General features: G+C 40.4%; 1 protein-coding gene across 1 annotated transcript; it reads left to right on the top strand.

The window, feature by feature from the left end:
- The first annotated feature begins 3,741 nt into the window (after nucleotides 1-3,741).
- On the top strand, nucleotides 3,742-8,086 carry LOC120797723 (kelch-like protein 33). The gene is made up of 4 exons (XM_040141568.1): nucleotides 3,742-4,966; nucleotides 5,489-6,428; nucleotides 6,528-6,695; nucleotides 7,564-8,086. Exons 1-4 carry the CDS (start codon nucleotides 3,742-3,744, stop codon nucleotides 8,084-8,086), a joined length of 2,856 nt encoding a protein of 951 aa, XP_039997502.1.
- The last annotated feature ends 3,669 nt before the right edge of the window (nucleotides 8,087-11,755 follow it).

Genomic DNA, 11,755 nt, shown 5'->3' with positions numbered 1-11,755 from the left:
TTACACGTCGGTTTTTTGTAAGGGTTTGAAAAAAGAGATATAAGATGCTAATGAGTGAGTTTAAGAGGTGATGGTAGGCTGATTTTGTTACCTTCGGGCCAGAGCCAGGCCAGCTGCTACCCCTTGTTTCCAGGTTTTTATGCTTTCCCAAAATGTTGAACTATTCCTTTAAGTCTTTAATTTTAGAATAAAAGTGTTCCTTCAGCTTTGCAGAAAAGGAGTGAATACTTTGATAAGTGGTGACAATGCCTGTTCGTGCACTCGTCGTACTTCTGCTGATGTTAAGAAGAAGGGGGAAGAATTTAAGCCTCGCGGCCCAGCAGTGTTTGCTGCTCTTGAGGAAAGGGCCTGAGGGGGAGGGTCCCGTAACGAGGTTAGCGCTCTTCACTCCTCTCACTGCATGCGTCGTCATGGTAACAATCAGGACTGCAGAGGAAACAGACTTTTCATAAGTAGACTGTGAGCCGCTGCCCAGAGCGAGACACTCACTGTAGGTGATGATGTGAATAGAGCAACATCTGGACATCTGCTGTGATACAAACTCAGGATGTTTACATGACAGTATACAAATACGTTCAATCTGGCAATGAAAATCCACTCTCGTCCACTGCGGCATTTATAGAACAGTTCTTTTCAATATTTAATTTTATTTCCATTTCTTAATATCCAGTGGAGCTGTTTGGTAGCTGTATAGGTTAATGCTTGCACAGAGCTTTTTCAACGTGTCCCTGAAAAAACGACATACATGCTCCAATACAGCCTTCTTTGGATAAATGTATGGAATGTATGAAAGCGGCGTGCAGATATTTGAATCCTTACAAATACAACACACACACATTCAATCAGGAGAGAAATGCTTTAACTCATAATGTTTTAAAAATTTTAAATATTTAGCTGAATTTCTCAGTTTGTTTAAATGCATTCAACCTCTCTTTTTTGCGTAGGTTTGAATGATAACCTGATTTACTTGTCTACTTGTTTAAACCTCCCTGTGTGTATGTACAGTAGATGTGTGTGTGTGTGTGTGTGTGTGAGAGAGAGAGAGAGATCCCTCACACGTGAGAGGCTGTGAAAGAGCAGCTGTTGTGTCCTCAGGTAGGAGTGTGTTTTAAAGCGAGGTGTCGCCCACCAGTTTCATTTCCAGCGCACCCACTCACAGTTCTTCAACTTCAAAGCATTGCAGTAGATAGAATTTCAACAGGAATTCAGTCTGTGTGGACAAAATTGAAGTGTTGCTCCAGTGATCTTAGAACATTTGTGAGGTAATCTTGCATCACAAATGAGAAAAGACCTTTAATCGGGGGTAGTGGGTTTGTATTGCGCAAGAGCAAGTATGATGGGGACATCATCTTCCTATGAAGCTAGCTAGCTACTTAGCTAGCAGAAAAATGGTGAGAAGCATCGATGAGATTGACACAGCTGTACACGTTGTTGCAAGTCGTCTTACAGAAATAACAAATCATGAATCAACATATTTCTTCCTTCAATATAAAACAGTAAACTGCTCCCATCAACCACTACCGCAGTTTCCATATCAACTGGAAATGATGTCGGTGGGATGGGTATATCACTTCCCACTGATTCGTAAGGGAAAAAACAAAACTACCCCTCTTCTGAACAAGAAATCAGCAAACACGAACACACACTTCAGGCTGTTTATCGGGCTAGCTAAAATGTCCTTGAGCCCACTACCTACAAGCTGGTTCAGAGGAGCGTGACTTTGGAGATTTACGCACCACTAAATTAATATGGGCTGCTCCACACAAACTAGTTTTCCCGTAGAGATTAGCTGTTACTAAATATTAAAACCCGGAAACTGCCCGGTGTAGCCACTGTGTGGCACATTCACGAAAGATTAGCTGGCTAATAGATGACCTGTTGAGGAGTAAAAGAGGTACAATGAAAAACGGTTGACATATCTGACCTGACACACAAAATGCTGTTAATTTAGATATAAACTTGGAAGAATTAATATTTTGTTTGAAAAAAACAAACAAACCACAATACATCAAATTACAAAACGGCCAAAATGATTAAATAGCGTCAGTTGGATTAGCATAAATTGAAATTCTAAACTGCATGAATGAATATAATAGTTTATAATAGTGCTTTAGGCTCCTTAACACTGTAATTGTTGGCAGCTATGTTACAGTTTGAGATGTTACAGTGTTTAATTTTAATTAATTAGTGTAGCCTGATATAGTAAATCGCTATTTAGAACTTAGGAAGGGCTTTAAACAAACATAGTAATGAATGTATTAATAAGGAATAACCAACCCATCCCGTTTCCATTCCTAACAATGTGGTAATACAAGGAGAGAACATATTTGTGATGGTCCCTTGTCAGCTGCATGTGTCCCCTTGAAGCTATTTTTCAGGTCAAGGTTACAGTGTGACCCAGCAGTTTGCGTTCTCTGTAGGCAAAAAAAGCTGACACATATAAATGGTGTTGTTTTGTTGCCCCCTTGGCCTCCTTCTTCCCCTCATGCCTCTGGATACTTGACCCAGATACCACCGTGTTTGGACGTGGAGGAGCAATGTGATCCCACTGATGACCCTCTAGGCATTTAATACCGATCCCCGAGTCATATGGCCCTGAATAAGGATGCTTGCCAAGGCTGCCGGAGATGTCTTGGTGCACAGACTCGTATGGGCAGAGAACCAGCTGCCTCCAGGTCAAGATTATTCTCTTGTTTATTACTTGCTTGGGCCAAATCTTTGCACTATAAATTTTAAGAACTGTAAAAAATGATCACTACAGTATTAGACTGCAATGTTGAATCATTGAAGAACATGGTAATAAACTGCATGAACTGTAAATATACATGATCATGTTACTATAATAAACAATAAAAAGGTAATAACAAATTGAGGACACAAAGGGAAAGGAACAAAACAATTTAAAAATACAGTATAGTAAAAATATAACTAAACATTTAGTGCATCAACCCCTCATATACCTTTGTTAGATCTTGGGCTGACACCCCAGACAGTATAGAATTTCAATTACCTTGTGATATAGCACACTGTATAGCGGCATGTTTGGTTATATGAGGAATCACAGGCACTCGTGCCACACTTGAACATTCGCAGCTGGTGTCTGCAGACGGGATAAGAGGTAGAGCTGCTTGCAACAATGACAGCAACATCCAAATAGTGGAGTGACATTGGACATACATGATTTTCCCTGTGCATTCGTGCTCCTAAACTGTACAAAAAGTAAGTGACCTACAATCTTTTGTAATTCAAGAGGTTTTAACGCGTTGAGTGTTTAGGAAAGGGGGATTGAAGGGATTATTACGTATAAAAGTTATACTGGAAAGTATGGCAGTAGCTAATCCATGCCTCCAGAAGGGGTGGGATGGGTGGAAGAAAGAGACAGAGGAGAACAGGAGGAGGAAATGGAGGGAGAGAGTAAAAGTGGAGATGAACAGTGAGGGGCAAGAAAAGGAGGATGATGTGGAGGAAAAGGAGGAGGACAAGTACAGTGAGGAAGAGGAAGTGAGAGAAAAGGATGGAGAGGAAGAAAAGGAAGAAGGTGGAAAGGCAAAGGAAGAGGAAGGGAGTGAACAGGAGGAAGGAGAGAGGAAGGTAAAGAGGGAGGCAAAGATCAATGAGGAGAAAAAGGAGAAAGAGGAAGAAGCACAGGACATAGACGAAGAGGAGGAAAAAGGAGAAAATGAAGGAGAGTGGAAGGTTAAGGAGAACAAGGAGGTGGATGTAGAGGAGGTAAGGGAGGTGATGGAAGCAGAAGAAATAAATGAAGGAAATGAAGAGAAGGGAGTGGAAGAGAAAGTAAAGAGGGAGGAGGTGGAGGAGGAGGTGGTGAAGGAAGCAAAGGAATTGGACGAAGTGGGAGAAAATGAAGTAGAGAGGGAGGTTAAGGTTGATGAGGAGGAAGACGGGGAAGGGAAGGAAAAAGAGCAGGTAGAGGATGAGGATGTTAAGAAAGATGAGGAACCAGAAACGGAGCAAACTGCACATTATGACCTCAGAGCACAGTTTAGAGAACACATGAACGGGAGAAGAAGTGACGACGCGCATGTTCGGCAAAACCAAAAAAATACAGTGCAAGAAGACGGAGCAATAAAAGAGGAAAACAACTTTTTATATTCAGTCAAATTCGATAATGAAGATTCTGACTGGACAGGACCTGAATATGAACGTTACAACTCTGAAAGAATAAAGAATGAAGACAGGGTTATTGAAGAACAATGTAAAGAAAAAGAAGAGGAAAATGAGAGCGAGAAACGTACAGATGAGGAAGAAACACTCGCAGAATCTTGGACAATGCGTGCTGAAGATTTTCAAGGCTATCAAGAAAAGCTTCAATACGAAGACTCTACAGATGACGAGGAGGCAAAACATTCGATGTATGAAGATGCGGATAGTAATGATGAAGATGTGGTAAAGATTTACTGCAAAGATGATAATCCCACGGATGTATTCCGCACTTTGACAGAGTTCAGGGACTCTTCCATTCTCACTGACCTAAATGTGGGCACACAGGATGGGAAGAGTTTCCATGTACACTCCCCTGTCCTGGCTGCTGTCAGCTCCCTTATCAGGGAAAGTCTGAGTAGAAGAATTATAGAAAATGATGGAGTCGATAAAAGAAAAGACGATGATACAAGTGTTGGAATCAGCAGGTGGTCGGTATCTCTGGGTCCACAGGTGGATCACGTTGGATTAGAGGCAGTTGTGGAGTTTGCCTACTGTGGACATATATCCTGTCTGAACAAGGACAGAATGGAACAGATAAAGGCTGCAGCTCAAACACTTGGTGCACCCAGGGTGCTGGATCTCTGCACCAAGGTAGAGTACACAAAAACTGGAGAGCAGAAGAAAGGAGAAAGAATCTCGGCTGCAGAACAAATGATGATCAGTCTTCAGTCCATCAAACAGCTGTGGGTGGACAGGGTGGGCTGTGATGTTATTTTGGAAACTATTGGTGAATCACTTCATGGTGAGTAGACCACCAATTTACATTTCGTTTATATGTTTTATGTCTTGTCCTGCATTTCATGTGTTTTATGAAACACAAACCATCTCCTTCATCACAGTGAGTAAAATCTGTCTAGAGAAGACTTACCAACATTTGATCATCATTCATTTATAGTTTTTTTTTTTTAAATCTAGCATAACATTACAGGATTTTTTGGTGTTTGAAGCCCTGCCAAATATATTTTCAATCTTACTAATTTCTCTTTTTACTTGCAAGTTAAGTGCTTAATGGACCTGGATGTGGTGGAACATTAGACCATGGGCCAAGGAAGACTTGATAAGTTTTCGGTGTGGATAACACTATTATGTGGCCATTTATAAAGCACTTTACATTTTCACCAAAACACTGAGGAGGACAAGTAGCAATGTCTGTAGTCATCTTTAATGACATACATAAAACGAATTTAAAAGATTGGTATATGTAGAGCCCTGGATGTTGGTTGGGATGATAGGGGGTATCGACTCTTCACCATCCTATGTCTAGTCCACAGAGTCATCCTGGCTGTGAGTAGTGACTACTTCCGTGGAATGTTCAACTCGGGGATGAGGGAGTCCCATCAGCCTTGTGTGTCTCTCCCCTTCCTGTTGGCTTCAGAGCTGGAGGTTCTGATCAGCTGCTCCTATGGCGGGACTCTGCCCCTCAGCTGGAGGTGTGTCTTTGAGATCACCAGCACTGCTCTCCAACTCCAGTACCAACCTGCCCTTTCCTTGTGCCTTAACTTCCTGCAACAAGAAATTAATCCCCACTCCTGCCTGGATGTGGTATCCTTTGCTGAGGCTTACGAGATGGTGCAGCTTCTCGAAGTTGCGGACGATTTCGTCTTGCGACAATTTCAAAAGGTAGCGTGCACCCTAAAGTTCAGGGACCTACCAGTCAAACAACTCCTTAAGTACCTGAACAGTCACTCACTCTGTGTTCCATCTGAGCTTGTTGTATTCAAAGCAGTGGTGGCATGGATTCAAGCTAAGCCCAAAAAAAGGCTTAAATTTGTGAAGGAATTGATGAAAACCATCCACTTTCCCCTGATGACGTTCAAGGAATTCAAAGAGGTCCAGTCTCTGATTATGTGGTCGGATCACAGCCTGGTCGAGCTCTACAAAGCAGTTTGTGAGGATTTCTGCTCCAACGAGACTGCACCACAGAGTCAGTGCCGCATCTATCTGCCAAAAGAGAGTCTGGTCTTGATTGGAGGTGACTGGATCTCTGAAGACCTGGGTAGTCGCAGAATCAGCAGAGAACTATGGTTTGGGAATTCCCTTAGGAACCATACAGGGATAAAAAAGGCCATGGAGTGGAGAAGGTTGGGAGAAATGCCAGAGCCGGCGAGGTTCAGTCATGAGGTGGCGGTGCTCAAAGAACAACTGTACGTGTTTGGGGGCAAGAAGTATTATGGCATCAGTGACACCCTGAATTCTGTTTACAGGTGAGAGAGGGTACTCTTGAATCATTCAAGAACATTCATGTACAGTTTTAAATATATGTATAACTTGTTCAATACATATATTTGTCACCACATCTGCAGGTATGACCCCTGTCAAAACAGCTGGGAGAGCCTAGCTGAAATGCAGGAAAAGAGATGCTCTTTCTCTGTGGTTGTGCTGGATGGAAGGATATATGCCATCGGTGGACAATGCAACCCTGAGTATATAGATAGTGTGGAACGATACTGCCCCACTACAAACTCTTGGAGGTATGTTGGAAGGGATATTCATTATTCAAAGCAAAGTGTGCTATATAGTTTAGCTATTTATAGTCTTGTTAAAATCTACCAAACAACCATCTACCAACTCAGTAGCTCTTGCCATATTGAGTTGCTACGGTGAACCTTTATGATTATCTGACCAGACACTATGTTTTTCTTGCAAAAAAACTCCCTAAATATATTATCAGATGCTGTGGCACAATTGTGTCTTTTGAATTCTTTTGGAAAATCCAATTTTGCCAATGAGAAGGGATGAAAGGGAAGGATACTTGATGCTAACTTTATAAGTTAGAGAATCCTGGCCTGACACAAAAATGTTCTAAAATGAAACTGAGTGACAACATATAATTAAAATCAGGGCAGTCTTTGTTTAAGAGAAGTTAACTGAATTTCTGAAATTGACCATAAACAGGGTTTAATGAAAATTAACTTGAGTTGTTGAGAGGCTGAAGTTGATCAGGAGTAGATCAACAGGGAGCAGAGGAGGACACATAGTACAGTTGGTGGCAAGTGATAAAGGGACAAAAAATCAACAAGAAACTCACAAGAGAATTTAGACTAACCGACAAAGGGGTAAATTGAGACTACATTAGATAGTGCGGCCAATTGCCATCAGCTGAGGAGGTAATCAGCGAAATCCAGTGCAACTTACATTAGCTCACAATTACTGGCTCATTCGGCAGCTTTTTGGCTACCAACTGAATAGTAATTTTGAATCATTTTCATGTAGGTTCACAGTACGGCCACTATAACCTGATAGTTCTCATTTGTTATATATGGTCAATTGACATACTGTGTCTCAGACTGAACAATGCATATAATCTCAGATATAAAAAAATACTCTCTTCTCTTTCAGCTTCACCTGGCCTTTGGATCTGCCTCTGAGCGGGCACGTGGCAAAAGTTTTACAAGGACAGATCTTCGTCTCAGGAGGGCTGAACAGCGACTACAGGTGTCTTACCTCAATGTTTCTGTACCACCCAGAGACAGGGAGCACCTATCTGGCAAACATGACTAAACCTCGGGCTCATCACTGCATGGAGACCCTGGGTAACCGCCTTTATGTAGCAGGTGGAACCACCACAGATGAAAACATGACCCTTGTTGACCAGCTAGCCTGTGAGGTGTACAGTCCAGCTGCTGACTCCTGGACTGCCTTCACATCTCTGTCAGTGCCACATGTTGGAGCAGGAAGTGCAGTTTGGGAGGGAAAGTTTTATGTGCTGGGTGGATACAGCCAGGAGGACTACGGTGACACTAAAATGGTCCATCGTTATGATCCCACCACGCAGACGTGGGAGAACATGGGCAAGATGCCTGGGCCGAACAATGACATACGAGCATCTCTGCTGTGTCTGCCACAACATTTCCGTTTGTGAGACATGGTGACATACAATATGTCACTTATTGTTTTTTAAGGTTTAATGACGCAGAACTTCAGGTTACTTATTGCATGTTAATAACAATGGTGTTTTTTGGAATTTTGCCAACATTCTTCCATTGTAGATGACGGAAGGATATGTACAATATCATGTCTCACAATGACTTGATATCTTGATCAAGATAAATTTATCTTACAACATATATAAACTTAAACTTTTAGGAATGCCAAATTTAGGATACCCTATGTAATGTAGTGCATTTTTGGTCCTATAAATTAAACTTTTTATTCTGTGTTCAAAAGGTGCTGTAATTAAATAGTTTATGTTTTAGTTAGGGATGGACTGATTATTTTCTTAACAAAGCAAAGTATAAAAATAATTTTACACTCATTACTGCAATAAACAACAATGAGCACAAGAGCGAGCTGCCCTACTTTTGTTCATAGTTGCCATATTTTTAGTGGGAGGCTTTAGAGGGAACACATTTGTCATTACCGAAGGTGCAGTCAGAGTCATCAGAGAAAGGAAATTAGACGATGTAATGAGTTTTTATTGTTTTGCATAAATTATTCTGAAGTTTCATACACATACGTACTTTCAATCAAATTTACCTAAAAATGAAAAAAAATGATTAAAAAAAGTTTAGTTTTTTTTTAATCATTGAAGTTTTAGGAGAGAACCACAATGCAAATATATTGTGTCTGATCATCTACAAAGGGAAGAGGAGAAAACCACTAAAGGTCGTGTGTCCATTCAGGTTATCAAACACTCTGCCGTTATCCCACAGTTCCACGTACACCTTATCGCCAGCAGCCAGTTGCAGAACAACGGTGTTACTGCTACTGTCTGAGCCGTCTGCTGAGAGGTTATCATAGGTTGAAATTTGACGGACACTATTCTTCATTAATATGGCCCCAATAACATGAGTGTTGTAGCCGTAGGTACTGAAGCTAAAGTAGTAGAGACCGTTCACTGGTGCTGCGAAGATTCCTGCAACAGAGCAAAGACAATCAGATGCTAGAAGAATCACTGAAATTACAAGTAGATTTGATTTTTTATTTCTTTAATTTTTCTGAGAAGAAGAGCTACTTTTGAGGCAAACGTTTCTGGGTACAGTTGGTGAATAACGGCTTTTCAGAACCTGGGTTAGCTAACAGGGAACTCAAAATTTTATTAACTAACTCATAATCAAAAAAGGTTAACAGAATACAGGCTATAAGGTAATAGAACTGGAATGTATGCCACAAAGTTTTTCTTTTATTCACTGTAAATCAAATGTTACTAAAAATTATGATTGGTTGGCCCCAACAATTAAGTTTGATAAAACTAATGACACTGTAAATTGTTACTTAAAGTGTCATTAATTAAGTCTAATATTAACTCATCTTTTAGAACTATTTTGTTTTTTTCTAACTCTTGAGGGAAATAGCTGGTTCTTTAGATGTTAAATACTCATCTGCCTTTACCAATTACAGCAGAGTACCGAGTTGGAAAACCAAAACAATGATCTAAAATAGACTAAAATGCTCCGTAAAACTAAAATGAACTAATGATTCAGGTGATAATTGTGTGCTTTTGTCACCCATTTTAGATGACAATAATTTTTTTTTTCAGTTGTTAATTTAAAAAAAGTTATTAGTGCAGCTTTAATGTCCTGTTAGCACTACAATGTGCATTAGCAAACACTAGAGACCTGAGTCCCGCGGTATCAGTGAATTCTTTTACTTTGTGTGATCTTGTTTGAAATACCAGAAACAGGTGTTTGAGTTTTATAGCCTCAGGACATTTAGTGTCCACAAGTAGGCTTTCAGCCATAGAAAAACAGCATTTTTTTTTTTTTTTTTGTGGAAAAATCTGCTTCAAAGAAGTCCTGTGATATTGATATTATTTCTAATACAAACCCTTAGAAACAAAAAAATAAGATTGAAAAGTACCTGTATTTTGATCGTAAGCATTGCCAGTGTTTGAAAAGATCCTTTTAAAAACTAGAGTCTTGTCTGTGCAGGGTCCTCTGTAAAGCTCACCGGAGTTTACCAAAGCGGCCGAGAATGCAATCTGAGGAGCAGCTTGGGCAGACAGTTATGGAGAAAAATATAAATGTTAATGTGAAAGATGTAAATAACTGACAGAGTGATATTGATGACTCTATAAAAAGCACCTAAATTTGCAAATGAATACCCATAGACAGTCGATATTACAGTTCTTCAAAGTTTTATTATGATAAATAATTTAATATTACATCTCTTGTGCTTTAGAGATCTCTCCCATATTGAAAACATTTGAACATTTTAAAGATTTATTTCAGTATGATCACGTAAAATTTTCTGGCTTAAAATATTGAATATTGGTAACACAGAAACTTAAATACTGTAATTTTTTTTGTCTTACCTTTACCACTACTCTGTTTGAGCTTATAAATCTCCCCCTCTGAGGCATTCAGTCTTGTTTGCAGGCCTGTGCATGTTTTGAAAAAACGAACAATTAAAGACAAAAGACAAAGACAAATGTGTTACTCAAAATTTTGGGTGGGAATATATGTGGAAATAATTCAGACATCATCTCGTACCTTCATTCTCTTTCTTCAGTCTTTCCATTTCAGATTTCTGTCTCGTCAGCTCGTCTACAGTTGCATTAAGCCTGGCCTCCAGTGCTTCAGCATCAATCTGCTGTCTTTCTACGTCTTTCAGTTTGTCCTCCAGTTCCTTAATCCGCTTCTCTTCAGCTCTCATCCACCCGCTAATGTCCATGTCACCTCTCTGTCCAAACCCTGGCTCCACGGACAAGAATCCCGCGAGGGTCAGCAGAATCAAAGCCCTGAACTCCATTCCCTCGATCGTAAATTTGTGATGTCGGATATTTTCCCTGTGGTTTGTGGAGGCTGGTTTTCCCACGGTGGCTTATATGCCTGCTCTCTTCACTGAGCAGAGTCATCCTCGGATGATTTTGAGTAAGCACTGTTCAAGCCCTCAGGGACCCCATCTCTAGTCGTGCCCCAACAGGCCCACCGTTAGGATTTTGTAAGCATGTTTTCCAGTAAAATATCACTAGGGAATGTGAAATATATATTTTGTACATTTTGTGTACATTTGTAAACATGGACATTTACTACTCATTGTACTAAATCTTCTGCAATGCATTATGTTGGGCAGTTACAGTTTACGTAAAAAAAAAAGTCCCGTTCACGATAGCACATCCACTGTGTAGTATTTTAACACTGTTAGTGAAGCTGGTCCTGGACTCTACATCAGAGGGTAGGGTAGCGTTAGTAGCTCTGTCCTAGCATTTGATGGATTTGTGCAAGTTTACGCTCCAATGCAGCGTTATGTTAACCAAGCACAATTATTCCAGTCCTAAAGGCCTTTAGTGAAACATACTCTGCTGCTTGTCCAAGTGAGCAGCCCACAGGTTTATGTTAAAATGCCAGAGCAGTCTGACCTTACAGTTTTCCAGCTAAAAGTGATAAAACCTGTTTTTTGTCTACCTCTGTCTGAAACCAAGGACCCATTGTTTCAGAAATAATTGCAAATTCCACTGCCACCATTAGCAGTGTAAGTACGGAAAGCTTGAAGCCCAAAAAAGCAGGTCAAAGACTGCTGACATTTTTTAGTAGACCCTGTTTCAGATATTTCGTAATGCCCCATGACTCAAAATTGAACCAGCAACTTA

Source organism: Xiphias gladius, chromosome 12 (assembly GCF_016859285.1).
Source record: "Xiphias gladius isolate SHS-SW01 ecotype Sanya breed wild chromosome 12, ASM1685928v1, whole genome shotgun sequence".
NCBI classification, from domain to species: domain Eukaryota; kingdom Metazoa; phylum Chordata; class Actinopteri; order Istiophoriformes; family Xiphiidae; genus Xiphias; species Xiphias gladius.
Note: the sequence above shows the minus strand (reverse complement) of the source record. Positions and strands in the feature narration are given on the sequence as shown.

Bases quoted from the DNA above. Each gene is read 5' to 3' on its own strand.
- LOC120797723 (XM_040141568.1), top strand. From the start codon at position 3,742: ATGGAAGCAGAAGAAATAAATGAAGGAAATGAAGAGAAGGGAGTGGAA. The intron at 6,429-6,527 runs GTGAGAGAGGGT...CCACATCTGCAG, and splicing joins ACCCTGAATTCTGTTTACAG to GTATGACCCCTGTCAAAACA. The intron at 6,696-7,563 runs GTATGTTGGAAG...CTTCTCTTTCAG, and splicing joins CCCACTACAAACTCTTGGAG to CTTCACCTGGCCTTTGGATC.